This window comes from Globicephala melas, chromosome 3 (genome assembly GCF_963455315.2).
Source record: "Globicephala melas chromosome 3, mGloMel1.2, whole genome shotgun sequence".
In the NCBI taxonomy this organism is placed as follows: Eukaryota; Metazoa; Chordata; class Mammalia; order Artiodactyla; family Delphinidae; genus Globicephala; species Globicephala melas.
In genome coordinates, this window is record NC_083316.1 from 47,399,083 (window position 1) to 47,420,175 (window position 21,093).

Here is a 21,093-nt window from a genome sequence, read left to right on the forward strand (position 1 = left end):
AATTTATGTTAAGAGATGACTTTGGGTGCTCTGTGGACAATGCCTTGTAGAGAGGCAAAGGCAGAAGCAGTGAGTTAGAGAGGAAGCTATTTCAGAAATCCAGGCCGACATGATGAGGGCCCAGAAGTGGTCAAATTCTGGCGATACTTTAAGAGGAAGCCTTTGATGTTGAGTGAGAAAGAGGAGTTGAGGATGACTCAGGTTTTTGGCCTGAACCAGCAGGAAGGCACTGCCCTAAAAGTTTTCCCTCTATTAACTCATCTAATCTCCACAATGAACTGATGAGGGAAGTAGTGCCAGGGTTCCTACTTTCAGTGGGGACACTAAGATAGAGAGGTCGTCCGGGTCACACAGTTCATAAGTGACAGAGCCAGGTTCTGACCAGGTGGCTGGTTCCAGAGTCAGTGCTCTCAGCCACTGCACCAAGCTCCCCTCCATGAAAGCAGCCTAGTTGGATACAAGGTTCTTATAGTCCGTCAAAATGCAAAAAGACCAAGGATAATTCTCTCATCTGGGCAAAACTATTTGGGCCTGAAGTAGGATATTTGGCACAATAAAAAGAAAGAAAGGAAAAGATTCATGGGCACGATAACACAAAGCAAGCGGAAGACACGCTGACCAAGATTCGTGCAGCTTTTAAGATAGAAGGCAGCAGGTCTGTGCTCACGGCCTTCAGATTCAGGTAGTCAGATGCTTACATCATGCCTACTGAAGTTGTAAGTACTAAGCACAGAATGTCCCTTTGGGCAGCCTGGGCACTTGAAGCCAATACTACCTTGTACCAAGACTTCTCTCTTAGTAACCACACTGTCCCCTAAATTAACTGAATCCTGTCGGCTTTAGAATATACACAAGGTACAGCAATATTTTCAAAATGCTGCAGCTTAAATATAGGAACAAATGCTCTTTTAGATGATAAGCGTGCTGCAGTTTGTAAAGATGGTTGGGCCATATGTGCAAGTACAGCCTGACCTGATACCAGGTGTCAGTGAAAGCCATGACCACACCCAGGTAGCCACATAAAAGTAAGAGCCCTCTGGTCTTCTCTCTGGGGCAGGCTGGTGTTACAGGACCAGTTGTGAGCCTGCTGCATTGTGATTGCATCTGCTGGAAACGTCTAGAAAAACTTTTGTCCCCACCTCCTCCCCAATCAACACATATACTTACGTCCTGAAGTGGAGGTACCAAAACCCTTGGTCTCCCTTGGGTAAGGATCCACCTTCTTTTCCTCCCCACTCAAGTCTGGTAGATCTGTATTCTTTGTGCTTATGTTATTTCATATTTTCACCAGTTACTACAGAAGGCTTTTAAATACATGATCTCATTTAAACCATACAACAATCCAGCCAGGAGAACTTGTACTATTATTCTCGTTTTACAGATGAAGAAACAAGCTGAGAGAGGTTAACTGGCTTGTTCAAGGTCGCTTGGCATCTAATATCCATGCCTCACAGCTTCAGATTCAACCTCCTTTCCACACTCCCACACTGCTTCTCTGAACTGTGCAGCACATCTCATCCTTGGTCAATCAGTTGCCAGATTCAACTCTCCCATCAGAAGCTCTCTCACATCAGCCTCTTTCTTTGCAGTCACACATTCCAGCTCTCTTCCCCTCACCCTAATCAACTAATTTATCTCTGCCTTTAGTGTCTCATGCCTCCACACCACCCTACCAGGTGACTCTTCTTAGGGTACCACTTTGGTCATACCTCTCCTCTCCCCCAAATCCTTGAAGGCTCCTATTTGCCTGAGGCATCAAGGGCGGATGCTGCAGCAGCACATCTCCAGTGTCAGAGCCCTCCTCCCTACTGGCCTCATCTCTCTGTGACACCTACAGGTGCCTCGCTCAATCTGGTCTGTTGGCCATTCCCTACACTTTCCTAATGCTTTCCTTCCCCTGGGCCTTGAGTTGTTATTGCTTTTCACTTAGAACACCTTGCCCACTAACCCACTCCCCATTTTGACAACCTGTACATCTTAAATACATGACCCAAATTTAAATACCTTCATGGAGCCTACCTGCTTGCTAAGTGCCACGACTTTCAATCATAGGGTAACAATCATATACTTCCCTGTAACATAATCTCCTCTGCCAGCATGCAAGCTCCAGGAGGTCCCAACTATGCGGGAGGCATCTTTGTATTTTGTATCACTCTAATGTCTAGCACAGGGCTCTGAACATAACAAGTGTACAACAAATGTGTAAAATGATTTGGTTAAATGAATATTCATATTAAAAACCATCCATCCACGCAAACACATGCAGTTAGATTCCAAAATGAAAGACACACACATGTGCATGTGATACCACAAATTTATTATAATACACACACCAAAAACCAAACCCAAACTTTGACAGTATCCACAGAGTTTTCCACAGTCGTTAAAAGTAGTTAACAGAGATAAGGGATAATTGAAGAAATGTAACATCATAATCTTATAATTTATGTAACAATGTAGTTTGCTCAGTTAAGAATTCTACTCAATTAAGACTGTAAAATGGCAATGTCCCACAGATATTTAAAATTTTACATTTGCATTTATTTGTAATATAGATATAGGTTCTAAAGGATTCATAGAGCTTTATGTCATAAGCCAGATTTTGCAGCTGGCCTTTTGGCCTTTTTATTTGTTAGGTAAGCAAACCCAAAGGCAAGGAAGTCCTGGAAAGTGGGATGAAACTCCAGCAGAAACTCTATGTGACCCACAGAGCTGTTTAATAAAACAAGGCCCATCCAATCCTACATCCAGTGATACCCATTCTAATCTGCTGCTGTTCATACGGAGGTTACCTCTGCCAGCTGTGATTTCTTTTCATGTAACATTCTAGCTCTCCACTCCTATTCATATAATGTAGAATGTGATTCTGTCACATGTTGCTGTTAGTTCACAGGCACAGCAAACATTTTAAAGACTACACGGAGACAAGGAGGGGTTGTACAGTGCAGGGCAGAAAGTATGCAAGAGAAGAAACAAACTCTCCTGTTTTCTCTTCTTTTAGTTTTGCTTCCTTTTGGTCTTTACCCTACTGGGGTCTTTGGGAATTGTGTGTATGTGTAACAGCATCTACCGTACCTCCTCATTTTAGCACTGGTTGGATTTGAAGAGAAAAACAGGAAAACACTTAAGGAACCCTGAGACTCTCACAGAGAAATAAATTAGAGCTGCTGTTTCTTTTAGCTTTGCTCTCCTGTTCTTTACTATTTATTAAAAAAAAATGAAATCTCCCCTTTTATCAACCCTCAAATTCTCATATTGTAAGCGAGTGAAGTCACTAAAGGCAAATAACCTTACTAATTTGCTGAGTGTGAAGAGAAAAGGCCATGGTACAGATTAATGGATTAGGAGGGAGACACCTACCTCTAGGAGTTTACAGTTGGTAAAAACTCAGCCTTTATTGTACAGTAAGTATCACTGTGTGTTACACAATTACTGGGGTACTAACTGCTTACAGTCATACAAGCATAAGCAATCCTTCAAAATCAAGTAAAATAGAACAAGAAAAAAAAACACTGTGGAAAAATTCAGAAATGTCCAAATATTGCTGTTTCTTGGGCAAAACTCTACTGATCAGTAGTTGGGTTCTCCAACAAGAAAATATGACTTTTAGAAAGGAGCAATTTTAAAGAAATGAGAGCTATGCAGAATGAATTTCAGTCCCTCATTATATAGTTTATAAGGTTGAGAAAAAGAATTCCAGGCTGTTAATTAATTCATAATTCTGGAAAATATTTTTCCATGCAGTGAATCTATAACAATAACTATTATACAGTCTCTCTCTTGCTCTCTCTCATTATGAGAGAGACCCTTGTCACCAAATCTTGCCTGGATAATCTCTGTGCCACCATTTGCTTCCAGTTGCTTCACAAGCCACCCTTAACCCATCCCTGGGTGGTCTAAAATCATTTAGTGTGTGCCAGTGATATGAACATTTACACATCTAACCAATATATATTTAACCAAGATAATCCTTTAAACCATGATATGAGAAAGTGACATGACAACACCACAGACAACTATTTTTTCCATTGATAAATTCACCTCTTTCCCGAAATATACAAAGTTCATTGCAAAACGGTGATAGCAAAGTGTTCATTAAGCCATCAGAACAAATCACCTTGTTTTCAAAATAATAACTTAACCTTAGTTTCAAGTGCATCAATGTATTACCCTAAAGGATTGTCACTTTTAAACAGTTTACACAACAAAAGCGTTGTGAGGAAGTCTTACAAGCAAAACTGGTGCCGGCTACTCAAAAGATCCATTAAAAATTACCATTAGTGATTTTAAATGATAACTGATCAAAAATACACTGAACGTTCGCCCTATTAGCTCTTTAGAATGGGAATTTAAGTTTAGAGTAAATACAGTGTCTTCTGAATATAGTCAACAAGCAACAAAGCCAGAGCCCACAGTTAAAGGTTTCCAGACCCGGCAGAAGGAATCTACTGTACGGCATGGATCTCTGTCCGTGCTCAAAATATCTAACGATATTTTTCATCTATACTGGACTTCTTTGAAGAGTACTCTACTGTTTCACATCCTTCTTTCAAGCTAACAAAATGTGTTAAATAAAACCTTTAGATTAGGTTTAAAAGCAGCTGAAAAACTGGCTGCTTTAGGCTCTAATTATCAGAAGACTGTTATCTGGGAGCTTTGGGCTCTCAAATATCAGAAACCCCAATAACTTATCATAAAAATACAAGCTCTTAGTTTTGAAAAATATACAAAATGCACTGCACATGGAAATATCTCTTGATTGTCAAGGAAGACAAGATATCAGTCTTATTCATAGATTTATGCTGTGCTTGAATTTCAGTGATCTTTGTTTTTGCAGATTCCATTTTTCACTGTTTTGGGTAGCCTCTGACCTTTGGTGTAAGCACGGTACCAAAAATGGAGAAAGAGCAGCAGAAAGATGCACCCGTAACTCATAATGATGTACAGAAAGACTGGAAACTGGTACTTGCAATCCTCCATGAAAAAAAACTGGCCTATGTGTATAGTGACAATAACGAACTGGACCTAACAGACGGAAGAATGAAAAGTATTGTTTAGCTACGAAGAGTCACAATGGAGCAATTATTTAATGCATTCTTTGTCTGCTTATGTTTAAACACTCTCCAACCACATCCAGGCTACTGTTGGACAGGGAATTTTATCTTTCAATCTAGCCTCTATGGGAATGACAGTGGGTGGAACAATGTCAAAATGCAGATGGGAATTTGGAACTACTATTCAGTCCTGCCAAAGTGCACAGCTCCAGGGGGAGCTATGCAAATGTCCCTGGAGCAGGGCAGTGCAGCAGCCCTTTCACACTCAGAGAACCATCAGTCTCTGACTTGAGTCCTTGACCGATGAAATGCATACAGGACCACTACCTTATGGCCTAATTTTCTAGGGCAGTTTGATTTCAAACATTCTGTCCTGTTGGTAGACTGGATATTTCCATTGGTGGGGAGGGGAATAAAAACATTCTAATTAGAGCCCCGCTTATTTTGTAGGAGCCAAAGCATCGCTAAGTCCTCATATCTGCCACCGGTCCTCCACCGTCATAGATAAAAAATACATCCTATCTGCCAACTGCAGCAGAGAATCTGCAAGGAGTGAGAGGGCATTGGTGACCCTCCTAGCGATGCCCAAGGGCTCTGTGTTCTAGAACATTCTACACAGTCTTAAAAGGGACATGTTTTGGGCTAACATCCAGATTTTTTGGATATATTTTTTCTCATGATTAAAAGGCAACATGCGTTCTGTGGAAATTTTGGAAAATAAAAATCTATTGGAAAATAAAAATCTATAAAAATAAATTAAAAAATCTATACATAAAAAAAAATACCCACAATGTATCCTGTTATAACCATAGTTAAGATTTTCACATTGTTCCTGTTATAATCATCAGCTTTCCTTGCATTATCTTTTTTTTTTTTTTTTTTTTTTTGTGGTACATGGGCCTCTCACTGTTGTGGCCTCTCCCGTTGCAGAGCACAGGCTCCGGACGCGCAGGCTCAGCGGCCATGGCTCACGGGCCCAGCTGCTCCACAGCATGTGGGATCTTCCCGGACCGGGGCACGAACCTGTGTTCCCTGCATTGGCGGGTGGACTCTCAACCACTGCACCACCAGGGAAGCCCTCCTTGCATTATCTTAAGGAACTTTTAGAACATTCCTGTGCGGTAGATACAATTATTCCTCTCATTTTGCAGACGAGAAAATGAAACCTTAGAAAGTGTAAGCAGCATCCTCAACATTCTATGCAGGTGTGTTTGTGTAAATATTATCAACATATTTGAAAAAATAATGAACAACATGTATTCTTTTTGCTATATAAGTATTTTTCCACATTATTAAAAAGTTTCTACAACATTTAAGAGTATGTTAAGTGAAAAAAAAGCCTGATACAAAATTCTGTATGCAGGGCTTCCCTGGTGGCGCAGTGGTTAAGAATCTGCCTGCCAATGTAGGAAACAGGGTTCGAGCCCTGGTCTGGGAAGATCCCACATGCCGCGGAGCAACTAAGCCCGTGAGGCACAACTACTGAGCCTGCGCCTCTAGAGCCTGTGCTCCGCAACAAGAGAAGCCACTACAATGAGAAGCCCGCGCACCGCGATGAAGAGTAGCCCCCACTCGCTGCAACTAGAGAAAGCCCGCGCACAGAAACGAAAACCCAACACAGCCAAAAATAAATAAATTAATTTAAAAAATTCTATATGCAGTATAGATGTTCTAATTTCTCTGCAATGAGGACATATTACTTTACAATCATAAAAAATGCTTAAAAAAAAAGGATTCGTGAATAATTTTCATGACTTTGTAATATTCCCAAGCAGGAATTAGAATAATTTACTTCTTCATTTCCTTATGGTTAGTTATTTAGGGTGTTGTCACTTTTGTCAATATGTATATTACACCACCATTCTACACCTTTAATTCCCACAGTACTTTTACTAGTTGGAGGAAAAATAGACTTATAAATGTTAGGACTAGATAGGCAGGCACACAGAAAGGCTCATAATCCTCTCAAAGTTACATTCCCTCAAGGTCATTTAGATCTAGAATATGGAATGTCTAACTTCTAATTTAATATTATGTATAATGAGGTTCACATAATTTTGAACATAAATATTTTTATTTTATATAAATGCATAAAATAGTATAAAGATACCCACGCTAGTTTAATTGTCTGAGCCTCTTGGCTACCAAATAGGCTTTGCTTTCAATAAAGTTCCTGAGAAAAGTTCACATAACAAAGAAAGGACAATGATGGGATGCCATAAGAGGCCAGACAATTTATATCCCTGTGTTTTGTAAACTTTGCTCTTTAGTTAGTATCCTCATTCGTAAGGAAGACAAGGGACTCCAGTTTAGTTTCATATCTGGTTTTAAAGAAAATTAATTACTCACAAGCTGTAATGATGTCAAATACTTTTTCCACCACAAATACTTCTGGTAGGCTGGTCCCAATGCACACAGTCCATAGTAGGAATACATGACTACATGTACAGCTGTATTTAGAAAGGCATGGAATGTTCCCAAACCACCTGGAAAAAAATATTGTAAAATAGGGGCACTGTTCCTTAAAATGAGACATATTTGTGTCTGAACTGAAATTTTAGTATAATTATTTCTTTAATTTTATTAGGAAGAAAACTATATATGAAATATCTCTATTGTTAAATAGCTATAAAATTAGAGGGAGCTGGATAATACATCCAGTTAGTAAAACTAAAATACAAATCTTGTAAAATAAATTAGCATGACTTTATTCTGTGATATCTTAACCTTAAAACAGTCTTATGATTTGGTTACTTTAACAAACTAAGTTGACTTCTTTTTAAATATAATATATTGCTAAGTAATAGTAATCAAATTCATTTTTAGTGAGAATTAACATATATAAAGCACACAAAGTACACCAATCTTAAGTGTACAACTTGATGATTTTTTACATATGTATACACCTGTTACCACCACCAAATTCAAGATATAGAACATTGCTGATGCCACATAAAGTTCCCATGTGCCCCTTCCAAGGACATACTCCTCCCAATGTAACTTTTATTCTGACTTCCATCATCAACTATTAGTTTTGCCTGTTACAAAACTTCATATAAATAGAATTACACAGGATGTATTCTTTGTGGCTACCTTCTTTCAATCAACATACTGTTTTTAAGATTCAACCATGTGATTGCCTTTTTATTGCTGTGTAGTATTACGTGATATGAATGCATCACAATGTATCCATCCTCCCATTAAAAGACATTTGAGTTATCTTCAATTTGGGTTACTATGAATAAAGCCACTAAGAATATTATTTTACATAACATTGTGTGGAATCAAATTAACTTTTTCCATTCTCAATAGTTTTCCATCAATACTTTTAGTGCCACAATTTTTTTCTTTTTTTTTTTTCTTTTTTTTTTGCCGTACTGCGTGGCATGCGGAACTTCCCTGACCAAGGATCAAACCCGTTCCCCTGCAGTATGCAGTGGAAGCATGGAGTCTTAACCACTGAACCACCAGGGAAGTCCAAGTGCCACAAAATTTTGGCAGTAAAACCACTGGCTTTCATTACCAAGCTGTGCTAAGTTTGCTTTAATCAATCATTGTTTTTCCAAAATAAACATTTATTAATTGTTAATCATCTTTCCTTACTGCTTCTATTTGACTATTATCAATTGTGCCTTCCTATCCTGGTTTTCCTCTTCTGATCTCACCACATCTCCCACTGATCACTTTCAATTTAGAATAGAAGAAAAGGACCCTGGGGGGAATATAAGCAAAGATTGTTACAATTGTGTTTAGCTGGATCAGTAGTACAGTGGAAGAGGTAACAGAGTGTTCAGTTGATGGTAGGGAAAAAAACCAAAACTCTTCCCTAGTGTCTCTTTCCTAAGATGTACAATCTTGAAGAATCTTCATTCTTTATGCACAGCCTGATTCAGCTTAGTAATGCTGACCTAGAATTTAAATTTTTCTCCAAAATATGCTATTTTATTTATTCTAATATTCTTTAATTTCAGAAATTAAGCAAAACCTCACAGATTTGCCTATGTTAGAGGAAGGACTGAATCCATGAACACTATGAGTTATAGAAAGTTTAAAGCAAAATACAAATTTATTACTTCAACCACAATCTTCTAAGGAGAAATGTCATAAAAATTGTTTCATGGAAGAAATAATTATTTTTTTAAAAAATCATTCATAATTGCAGCAATGCTAGATTCTTCTAAATACTACCACTGCCAAAGTACACCCTTAAAATACCTGTTTTAAATAATTACTTTTAAGTAGTTTAAATATTCCCCTAAAGTCTCTTTTATGCTATACTGTGCTTCATAAACTTTCCTAAGTAAATCAAATTTCAGCTAATCCTGTAATTATCACAAATTTCAAGTCAGAAGAAACTGAATTAATGAAGCTTATTAACAACCTCCCAGCTTTTATTATTTACATTTGGACTAGTCTTATTTCCCAAAAGAAACTTGAATAAATAAATTAGTATGGTATGAAAACACCTTTTCTAGGCTAATTTAAAAATAGAATAGATTAGGAGTCAAGCTGCTTAACATGGGGACAAGCCAAATACCTCTCAAGTCCATTTGTCTCACCATTACATATACACAGGAAATCTATTTCATGCTTGATAATGAACTACATTAGACTGAGCCTTTCTCACTAAGACACCTCTCCCATTTTTTGGTCAAGCGTTCTATCTTCCACTCAGAAACTTTCACCATTTAAATGTCCTAAAATGAGGCTCCTACGGACAGGAATTTAACAAAGCACTCGTGTAGTTAAGAGTGTTCAGTAAGGGTTACTGATCAAAATAAGCTATCAAATCAAATTAACTTGCTTATTTTCTCTAGTAATGATTATTTTCTGATAAGTTATTTTAATGTTTGTTCACAGAACAATCACATTTTAATTAGTAATGCTTTTCATATCTTCTTTGGAAGGCTTTTCTAATAAAGTATTTTCTAAGCTTGTTTTCTTCTTCATAATAGTTCTGAAAAGCAAACATCTCAGGATGAATTATAATTAGTACCATCACATTTTACTCCTTTGCTTTGGAAAAAAATAAAGGAGCCACCTGGGTAATTATCACAACTCTCCATATCTCTGGGAAGGAGTATATACATAATTAATATAAAAACCTGCCTCAGAAATATTTTCATCACGTTCAAAAGAAAAGGTGGATTGCTATTATCCCAGGGAGGAGTACCACAGGCAAACAGGAAATTAAATACTAGATAGAGATCAGCTGTGCTCAAGTTTTTGAAAGGACAGTTTAAACTGGACAGTTTTATTCTAGGAATGAAAGCCAATGCCACACCACACTTCTGGGAATACCTCAGCTCTTGTTGCTGTGCTTGTCACTGAATAGATACCAGGTGTGCTGTACAAGGGTTTACTAGGTTCCACACATGAGACTGAGCAGAAGTGCCAACTCATGGAACATATGAGAGAGAAGAAAACATTATTTTCTACCACTTACATTTTGTAAAGCCGACGGGGAATTGAGGTGTGGACAATGAATCCACTACAAAGTGCTTAATGTACATGGTAACATTGAAAAATTGAGGAATATTATATGTTTTAATGTTCATTATTGAAAGCATTGCTTGTTTTTTAAATGGAAACCAGACTATCAATGGACTCAAAGAGAGAAACTAGAAAAATGCTCAACTCTATTCTTCAAATAAAATTTATTTTTTCCCATTATAGAACCAACAGATATTCAAACTAGAAAAATTAGAAAATGCAGAGATGGATAAAGAAGGAGAGGGAGACCACTTTTGTGTCGATTTCTCTAAATCACTGTTTTTGGGGTATTGTCTTCCTATATATTTTTAATCTATATTTATTTTTCAGTGTTGTAATAGAATAATCTGGTCTCAGGGAAGAAATCTGAATAAGTTCGTTCTAAGGGTGTGAAAACACCTTGTCTAGCATACTTTAAAAACAGAATAGTAAGAATAGCCATCTATTTCTGATAATTTAGGAGCCAAGCTTCTTAACAAAAGTTTGAGCTAAATGTCTTTCAATATCATTTGCATTTCACAACTATAAACACAAGACATCATAACCATTCTATTACTGGATGTTTAGGTATTTTCTCATTTTCACCAAAAAAAATAGTGTTAAGAAATGCCACTGTAGAAAGAACTGAGAGGCACAATATACACGTGAGAGAAAATAAAAACACAGAAAGCAAAGAAAAATAATGGAGATTAAATAATATAACTACCTTCAATTGTAAAATGGACACAGATGAGACTATCTTGTTATAATGTGAGTTAAATTTTTAAATTAACACATATACATTATAAGAAAAACAACTACATTTCCTTTAAAAAAAATCCTCAACAGATAAATGCCAATTTGGGGCAAGGAGCTACTTTACATGCTGGAAAATCTGATGCCCTTAGGCCAAGGTAGGGACAGCCCTTCCAGCTCCCCTAGGTTCTGCCATCTTCTTCTAGCCACTGGCTTATCCATGTCCCCTCATGCTCTGAGACATGCAGAATTTTTCCCCATGCCTAGAGAGTCTAAAACTCAAACAAGAGTTCCTCAGTTGTGGTTTCTCTTTCCTTTTAGTCTTACCAAGTCAGAATACCCAATAGAGGTAAGCTCTTCACGGAAATGTTAAAGCTTTGTCTAGTATGAGCTGCAGGCTTACATGAAGACTTCTTAAATTGAAGAAACTAGCATACATAAATACCCCAAACAATTTTTGCTAGTAAGACTATATCCTTCAGGATATCACTTATTTAAAAATTTATGATAGGTAAAATTACTTACCTTTCTGTTTTCTCATATTCTAGATGTTCAGAAGCATAAAATCAAAACCAACTAAAGAACCTGTTTGCCAAGCTTTTGAGTTAAACTATTTTTGACCTAAAAAACAATATCAAAACATCCTTTACTATGGTAGGATGTTTAGGGAAGGTGGGAAACTGCAATTTGACACATCTTTACAGAGTTGTTAGGGATTGGGATGTGTATCAGTTTTCGGAAATTTGAAAGCAAAGAAGACATGGAACTTGAGATAAACATTCTAACTTCCTGGAAATACAAGGAATAAGTTATCTAGCTATATTCCTATAAAACCAAGGATTTTGTCATTTTATTTGTTTGTTAATTATTTATTTAAAAATAGTTATAGAACTATATAGGACAAGAATAAAATCCAAACAAAACAACTAAAGGATATGTGTAGAAGACTATACCCAAAGGTCTTACATATTAAAGAGTATTGGGAGGTGGAGGGGAGATCTAGTTAGGAGTCCTATGTTTATGTTTCAGATAATTAATGAAAGTCAGAAGTTTGATCAAAGTGATTCTTTGATGTTTTGAGATTCTTTTAAATCACATTTAAGGACAGGATTTATGCTTATAGCATACAGAAACGTAATCAATTGTAACACATGATCCCAACTCTCCCTTGGCTACCTGCGGCAAATTTGACTCCAAACCACCAGGTCCATGGCATGATGGTATGATGGAAGACATGCAGGAAAGTCACTTGACTATTTTTCTTACGCAGAACAAAAAAGATCTGAAATAATTTAAAGAAAATCAAGTTCATATAAAATCATGCAATAATTTATCTAGTGTTACAAAACTATTGGCAAAGTGCAAACTATTCCACGTTGTAATGTGCTTTGAAAGAGTTGCCTTACAGAATGCCTGTAGAAGCAGCTGATTCTCCAAGAGGCAGCTCAAAAGCTAATAAGTATGAGAGAACTTAGGTACGATGCCTAGTCATGCAAGAATCAATAAAAAGGTGAAAAGATATTGAATGAAGATTTAAAAATCAAAGATATAAAGTGAAGAATATGACCAAAAATTACTGAAAAAACGTTACTGGTTTAAAAAAAAAAAACCCATGTGGATTTTGAAATATATGGGGAAGCAGAGACTTTTAAGTCCTAGGACTGAATTTCTACACTGTTCCCTAACTAACACATCCTACCAAGTTAGATAAGGGATTAAGCAAACTAAAAGAGGACTTGTAGCAAATCTGAAGTTAGCAAATTATTATTAAAGAAAGAGGAAAAGGGAAATACTTGAAGAGTTAATTGGGGAAGTAGGGTGGAAAAGAAAGCAAAGCAGCTTAGGAAAAATGAGAAAGGCAACAGAGGCACCATCCAGATTGAATGTCTCCAGTGGTTTACAGAAACGACAAACAAAGAGGTAGAAGAGGAAGGCTTTGTGGAGGGGGGGTTCAAAAACATATTCAAAAGCAGAATTAAATGTTCAAAAATATTCAAAATGCAGAAGACCAGTGATGAGTTAGACTTCTAGTACAGGACTAAACAGAGTAGCAGAAACAAAAGCGTTCCTAAGAGTAGTTGAGAAATGTGGTTCAGGGAAGAACACAGAGCAGCAAGTTTCCTTATGGAAGCTGAAACTGAGAACATGCAAAGCAGGAACAATGAAGTCAAAATGCTTTTGCTTATGCATGTGGAGGAAGGCAACACGGTGCAACAGAAAAAGCCATAAACCAGCAATCTGGGGTCCTAGGTCCTAGTCAGCAGTGGTGTTCCTCTGGACAAGTCTTGTAACTTTCTGGCTTCCATTTCTCTTCAGATTTAATGCTCCAGGCTAGGTCAGTGGTTCTCAACCCTGTTTGCATATTACAGTGACCAGGAAGGTCTGTTTTTTGTTTTTAAATAACCATGCCTGGTCTCTAACTCCAGACCATCTGACACCAAATCTCTGGGGGCAGGGCCCAGGTTTTTGTTTCCTAACGCAGTTAGGTCTCCAGCACCACAGCGTTTGAGAACCACTGCACTACAGCAGGGGTTCTTGAAGTGTGGACCCTGGACCAACAGCAATAACAGCACTTGAGAACTTGAGAGAAATGCAAATTCTTGAGCCCCATCGAACACGTACTGAATCAGAAATTCTGCGGGTGGGATCCAAGCACACGTGTTTTTAATGAGTCCTCCAGGTGATTCTAATGCATGCTAACGTTTGAGAACCACTGGATTCTACACTCACTAAATTCTCCTTTCTAATTCTAACATTATGCGTAGCCAGCTGAGAAGGTAAAGCATATTGAAATTTGCTACCAGAAATGTAGTGGTATATATTCTGAAGAGAGAAAACACGTGTCAGTCTTAGGCCCCGAACTGATTCCAGATGAATAAGAGCCACATGCCACAAAAACAAAATAAATAGCCAGCTTTCCTTTGTTTCTGGAAATAAAGGTGCATGGCTTTCTCCTCTCATCATGGACCCTAATCCATGGCATTTGCTTCTCCCAGGCCTAGTCACTCAAAGTCAGAGTTGATACTCAGGAAGGGAGAAGACCAGTAAACATGGACTTCAGAAAGGCAGATGGAAATAGTTTTGATGTTACCCAAATTACTGATATTCCAGGGATAAGCTGACATTCTAGTGTAAGTTTATGAATTTTGAAGCATTTATCTTCTTAAAGGAGTATGGATGACACAGTGCTTTGCTATAAAGAACCAAAGGCAACATATTCTCTGCTCTTTGCTTCTTGAACTTACTTCACAAAACAACTTGTCATCCATCTATATAGAGACATAGCTTTGTAGTATATGTGTTAGTTACATTCTTATCTTAACCAGGTGGTTCATATAGAAGAAAATCTTTTGGCATTTGCAAAAGACTGAAAAATAAGTTTATCCTATTCTCTAAAATAACTGATAATAAAAAGTAAAAGATAATATGAGGTCTGCCTGAGGAACAGAGATAACCAAAGTTATGAGACAACTGTACGCTCACAGTTTATTGCTTTCATTGAAACATCAAACATTTACCAAATGTGGTGATTATATACTCACAGTATCTAAGAGCTCAATAAATTTGGAGAAGTAATAAAGCCAGCAGGTGCGTGCCATCTGCAGAAACACACATAGATATGAATTTATTTATTTTTACATGGAAGAAAATTTTATTTTTTCTAATTTTGGCGAAATTCACATTACATAAAATTTACGATCTTAACCATTTTAGAGTGTACAGTTTGGTAGCATTAAGTACATTCACATTCTTGTGCAACCATCACCACCGTCTATCCACAGAACTCTTTTCCTCTTATAGGACTGAGACTCTGTATCCATTAAACAGTAAGTCCCCGTTGGTGAATCCAGCCCCTGACAACTACCATTTTACTTCCTATTTCTGAATCTGATTACTCTGTGTACCTCGTATAACAGAATCATACGGTATTTATTTGCCCCTTTGTACCTAGATTATTTCACTTAGCATAATGTCCTCAAGGCTCAACCACATTGTAGCAGTTGTCAGAATTTCCGTCCTTGTTAAGGCTGAAAAATATTCCATTGTATGTATATACCACTATTTGTTTATCCATTCATCCGCTGATGGACATATGGGTTGCTTCCATCTTTTGAAGAATCCTGTGAACACTGGCGTACAAATCTCTCTTTGAATCCCAGCTTTCAATTCTTCTAGGTATATACCCAGAAGTAGAATTGTTGGATCATATGGTAATTCTGTTTTTTGAAGAACCAGACATAAATTTACTTTTAAATCCAAGAAATTCACAAAGAAAAGCACCAGTTTTCATTTTACAGAAAATCACACACCTGAATTTCTTTGATTTTTTTTCTTGTAATTTTTAGCTTTTTCTCTCAACACATATATTCTGATAATTGAGTCACTTACTCATTCTGATTTCACATTCAGTGTTTACAAATAGAGTCCAAAAAGTTTTAACGTTGATTTTGTGTTACAAGTTTCTCCAAAAAGAAACTTACCCTCAATGCTGTAGGCGAGCGTGAATAGTCAACAATTTCACATCGAAAGGAATAACCGGTACCCCAGCCAGACATCACAAACTGCAAGAGAGCACATGCATATTAAAGAAGGAAATATTTGCTCAACGGCTACAATGAAGGTAGTTTTGAGTATGTCTCTTCATTACATTCTCAGCTGAGTCAGCAGTCAGTGCAGAAGGAAAGGCGGGCTAGAACAATTACAAACCAGGAACTCGCTTGATATCAAAGCATCAAGAGTTTTCAAACCGATTCACTTTGTGACAAAGCAGAAACTAACACACCATTGTAAAGCAATTATACTCCAATAAAGATGTTAAAAAAAGAGTTTTCAAAATTTTAAAGTCACATTTATATAAACTGTGTACTAACTAAAATACCTATTTCTTGGAATGATTATTCTAATATAGTGGAGAACAAAATACTAGGAATGTTTTGTTGGAACAGCAAATACTGGTAAGTGCTTGACCTTGTGTACATCTCTATGTGCTTGTGCATATGTCTGTGTACTCTCAAAGGGGTGACTAAGTCTGAAATCAGTCTTTTCTGATAATTTCTAGCCTTTGCAATTAGTCAACAAATAAATGAGCAAAGCAGCTTTCTCAATGTACTCATCCAACGGCTGCATCAACTGGGTTTTTCCTATCTCGGCTAGTGGATGTAACGTGAAGTGATAGTCCATAGCTTTTAAATCAAGATCGACCAAATACAAGACTCACGTATTAATTTTGCTTTGGATTCACATGACAAGTAAGAGATGAAAATACTAACAAGAAAGTGCAGTCTGGCAAGCCTTAATTCCAACACACCCACGAAGTGACCTTAGGCTAGTGGTGAGAAGAAAAAGCCTATTGTTGATAAATCTGGACCTTAACTCAAAGATTACATTGACATTCTTTCAGTCTGACGGTGGGAAGGTCTCCTTTTAAAACAGTACCTGAAAGTGAAAAACTAAGGGTTCTAGTTTAAAATTAACATTTATATTAAATGGCTGGCTTAATTTACTGTTCTGACAATATGACCAGTTCTTCTCTGGAGTCCTATTCTCACGAATGCCAACATCTTCCCTAGGATGTCTTCTTTCTCAGCATAAGGATTATATCATTTTCTATTACATTACAAGTTTGTACTTTTAATTACTGTTAAAGCTGAAATGACAACTTTACAGTAAATTAACTTCTAAAGGCAAAAGTTTATGAGGCATAATCAGAATGACATTTTAATGGTAAAAAGAAAAGAAATGAAGGAGAAATAAAAACTACTTACACTGTGGTATTTAAAAACACTATCCTTTTTGATTGACACTAGCTCCTAGCTTGATTTGTAATATAAATTAATCACACTATTAACTTGGTAAATTATGAAATCTTGAGAATTAAGATTCAGAAAAGTATAAGACATATATCATGGGTGAGAAAAGTATCTTACAAAAACAAGTCAATGAATTTTCTCAAAGGAACAAGGGAATGTGGTACAGAACTAGTTAAATCTGTTTTACAAAATCCTGATCTGTCAGTGAGCATCTTCCTATTCTTTTGCACTTGAACTCACTTCTGACTGATGCAAGTAACACTCTAAGTCCATCCACTCAGATGGGGATGACTGATTCCCCATGCTACCCTATGCCAAACAAGTGCTGCACCAAATAGGAGAAGCTGTGGGATGTAGCCTTCTTCAGGGTCTTCACTGGTCTCTCTTTATTTCTTGACTGGTGCCAAGTAACTAGCACACTCAAACCATCACTATAAAATGAGGCATGTGGGTTCCTTTAGTCTGATGTACTTCCTCTCACCTTATTCATATTTGCCCTAACATCTCTAGTAGAGGGGTTCACTCTGTAGAGCAAATGTAATTGTGCCCCACCCAATAAACCATGCGTTTGAATGTGTCCTGGAGGTGATGTGCTGCTCAGCTGTCAAAAGTCTTTGTTTAAATAGAAAGTAGAACTTAATGCTTTCCTGATATTAAGTTTAAGAACATTCCAAAAGCCTGCAGAGCTTTTGACATATATGTCTATATTTTAGGCTTTCACAAAGGAAGAGTAATAATTTATATCTGGCAGGTAAAAAACCCCAGAACTGCATATAAGTTACTCTAGTATTACTGGTTAATGGGAGATAGAAACTCTCAGATTCAGATATTCTCAAACCTTTTATGTTGTAATTGCTAAAACAGAAACCAAAACTTACTGGTTATAACTGGATTCCTTGCAGAGAAATATATTTGGGGACGTCACATTCAATGGTACAACCAGACACAGAGCATAAAGGGATCTGAGAGACAAGGTCAATCCTGACTCTATAAAATGAGAGAAGTGAGGCCCAGAGTATTTAAATGACTAGTTCAAAATCAGGTAGCTAGTTAGTAGTGCAACTGGGACTAACGAGTCCCTGGTCTCCTGGCTTCCAGGTCTGTTCTTAGCACTGTCCTATAGTAGGCAATATCCTATCTCTGATAACTTGCCCAAAGCATGTATTTTTTCTGCTCCCTAGCTCTATTCTATTACTCCTTCCCTTTCAGTTGCTTATGCTCCAGAAAGGAGAGTAAGATGACCTGTGAGTTAATTTTGGAAATAAAGTAGAAGGCAGCAAAGGAAGTCCAGACTTCAGGAAGGCCGTGAGAAATGAGGCCAGAGCAGATTTAAGGTGATCTGATCAGGTGGATCCGTGGCAGGAATCAGGTTGGAAGGATGCATGTGCAGAGGCCATGGTATCTAGAGAGGCTGGAGAGGTCATGCGAGGCCCTCCTGGGACCCAGCTGTGAGGAAGCATAGGCTATGCTGCAGAGGAAGTAAGTAAGGAGAATAGGATGAGGAAGCCAGCCAGCACTGGAAGAGAAGCAAGAAATCCCAGAAAAGCAGGGAAGGGAGGGTGGCTGAGACTTGTAATCGGCAGAGGGGAGAGAGAGCATACATGAGTCTGCTTTTGGGTCCTAGAAGTTCTCCACCTCTCTTACTGACAGTTAAGAGACAGCTTCCCTCACCTACTGCTTTGTATGAGTCTAAGTTCTCTGTCCCCAACAAAGCCCAGCTAAATCAAACCAGTCTACCACCTAACAGGTCATCAGGGCATGCAGAACCCAAAGCTGCTACCATGATGATGTCAACTCATTAGAGTCAGGATGAGCTCTGATGTCAGACCGACCTGGATTCAAACATCAGTCCTCCACTTACCACCTACAGTACTTTGGGTAAGTTATCTAATTTCTCCAACTCTGAGTTTCCTTAAAATTTAACATGTATGGACTCATTCAATCATCTTTTATGGCTAACTGCGTGCAAGTCCCTGGACTTAATTCTTCTCACCACCTGTAAGGCAGACTATACTGAGATCCTCTAAGGAGTTCAATATCTGGTCTATATATAACAATTTTTTGACAAACATCTACTCTAGTGAGCTAAGTTTCTGAAATTTCTTAAATCTTGGAGAGTTACCCTTACAGTCATAACAAGAAACATCATGACAGACAAACATAAAGACTCAGGCAAAATTCTCCCGTTAGGAATACTGAAGACACTTGCCTCATAACACATATACACAGAAAAGAGTACTATGAAAAAATTGTACGTTATCATCGCTTTCTTGAGTTCAAAGGGCTTTCGATTCTCCATGAGCTTTGGTCCCAGGGATGTGACAAAATAGACATAGAGTCCCAGGATGACAGTTTGTGGCAGAGGCGAGGACATGAGGAGCCAGTCTTCAACTCTTGGATCTAAGAGAAAAACAAGGTGTAAGTGCACATCCATTTAGCCAAGAGATAACTGACAGTAACCAGCATTTAAGTGAGCACCTAGATCCTAACGCTGACGGTGGACTATTTGGTCAGCGATCACTGCTATTTTTAGGATGTGCCAAGGGAAATCACCAGGGATTGTGATGGAGCTCGAAACAGTGAGGCTCAAAGGGCAAAAGGAGGTAGTGGTTACCAGAACCCAGGAGAGAGCCATATGGAGGAGCCCCTCTGGCGAGGAGCTGTGACCTTCAGTTGAGGGATTCAGCCAGCACGGCAATCCTGCAAATAAGGGGCCAGGGAAATCAATACCCCAGCCTCACCCTCCTCCCTCTCTCTCCAGTCGCCGAACTCAACCAGAAACCAGAGGGCAGGGGAGCAAGCCCATGGATGTAGTTCATCCTGGTCATTCTACCAGGGGTACACAGTTGAATCTGAAGAACAGAAGATACCCAGCAAACTTTTTTGTTTGTTTGTTTTTTGTGTGTGTTTTTTTTTGCGATACGTGGGCCTCTCACTGTTGTGGCCTCTCCCGTTGCAGAGCACAGGCTCTGGACGGGCAGGCTTAGCGGCCATGGCTCACGGGCCCAGCTGCTCCGCGGCATGTGGGAGCTTCCCGGACCGGGGCACGAACCCGTGTCCCCTGCATCGGCAGGCGGACTCTCAACCACTGCGCCACCAGGGAAGCTCCCAGCAAACTTTTATCATCTGTCTATAACCACCAGTAACATGTTAGAGTTTCTCCATCCAGACATGCTTTTATATATATAAATATGTTTGGTTTTGCTTTTTCTTAACTTTCTTCTTTCCCCAAGGAAACTGGGGGAAAGTTTTCTGTATACTGTGTCATACAATTGAAAGGGGATTTAGCATCATTTAAGTATCTAAAATGTGGGTTCTAGGTGTCCAAAATGTGGGCTAATCAATCTGATATTTTAAACGAAAACAAACAAAAAAGTACTAGCCTCACAACCATGTAAAAAAGAAATTCACATGGTCCCTGCTAGTTCCAGGCCATGAGAATTAGATCAATTAAAACTTGCAACTCAAGATGAAATGTGATTAATTCTATAATCTTAAGTAGTTCGGGTATAATTTTACTAAATTGCCTCATGAAGCCAGAATATTGTAAAGGAAAATATGTATGGACAAGTTTCCAAATACATCTGACTCAAAATTGAGTCTTGACTAACCTTAGGTTGCTAAGTACCATCATTCTTGTTAATTGGGAAAAAGGGTGGGGGGAATACAGCCCTTGTCCACTGAAACTGCTAATGATGTGGCCAATTACCAAAAAAACGTTGCATATCCCTTCAAGTCTGACTTCCTACCCAATGCAAAAATTTCTTCAATAGACTCCACACCTGATGACTCACTTGGCCTCAATTTTATTGCTGGAAAGTTCACATTTGATACTCAGATATACCAGGGCATGGCTGTAGCTATTAAAGGTGATTTATTCTATACTCAAATGTGCTTCCCTCAAAAATACTGACAGATGCCCTATCTCGAAATAATACATAAGCCAAAAGTCAGCTCTAGGAGGGACCCCAAGATATTTAGGAATTTAATGTATGATAAAG

The 21,093-nt window shown here is 38.1% G+C and overlaps 1 protein-coding gene across 4 annotated transcripts in view; it reads right to left on the reverse strand.

Moving 5' to 3' along the window:
* Positions 1 to 2,306: 2,306 nt before the first annotated feature.
* Positions 2,307 to 21,093, reverse strand: part of ELOVL7 (ELOVL fatty acid elongase 7) — a 72,481-nt gene continuing 53,694 nt past the window's right edge. For 3 of the 4 annotated variants that reach the window (XM_030843848.2, XM_030843838.2, XM_060295801.2), the window contains 6 exons: positions 19,302 to 19,492; positions 15,764 to 15,844; positions 14,825 to 14,881; positions 12,459 to 12,564; positions 7,404 to 7,540; positions 2,307 to 5,025 (listed from right to left, as the gene is read on the reverse strand). In XM_030843848.2, the coding sequence (XP_030699708.1) occupies positions 4,816 to 5,025; positions 7,404 to 7,540; positions 12,459 to 12,564; positions 14,825 to 14,881; positions 15,764 to 15,844; positions 19,302 to 19,492 (782 nt within the window). In that variant the 3' untranslated portion in view covers positions 2,307 to 4,815. Of the gene's footprint in view, positions 5,026 to 7,403; positions 7,541 to 12,458; positions 12,565 to 14,824; positions 14,882 to 15,763; positions 15,845 to 19,301; positions 19,493 to 21,093 lie in introns of those variants that run through there. The other variant, XM_030843851.2, reaches the window with a different exon arrangement.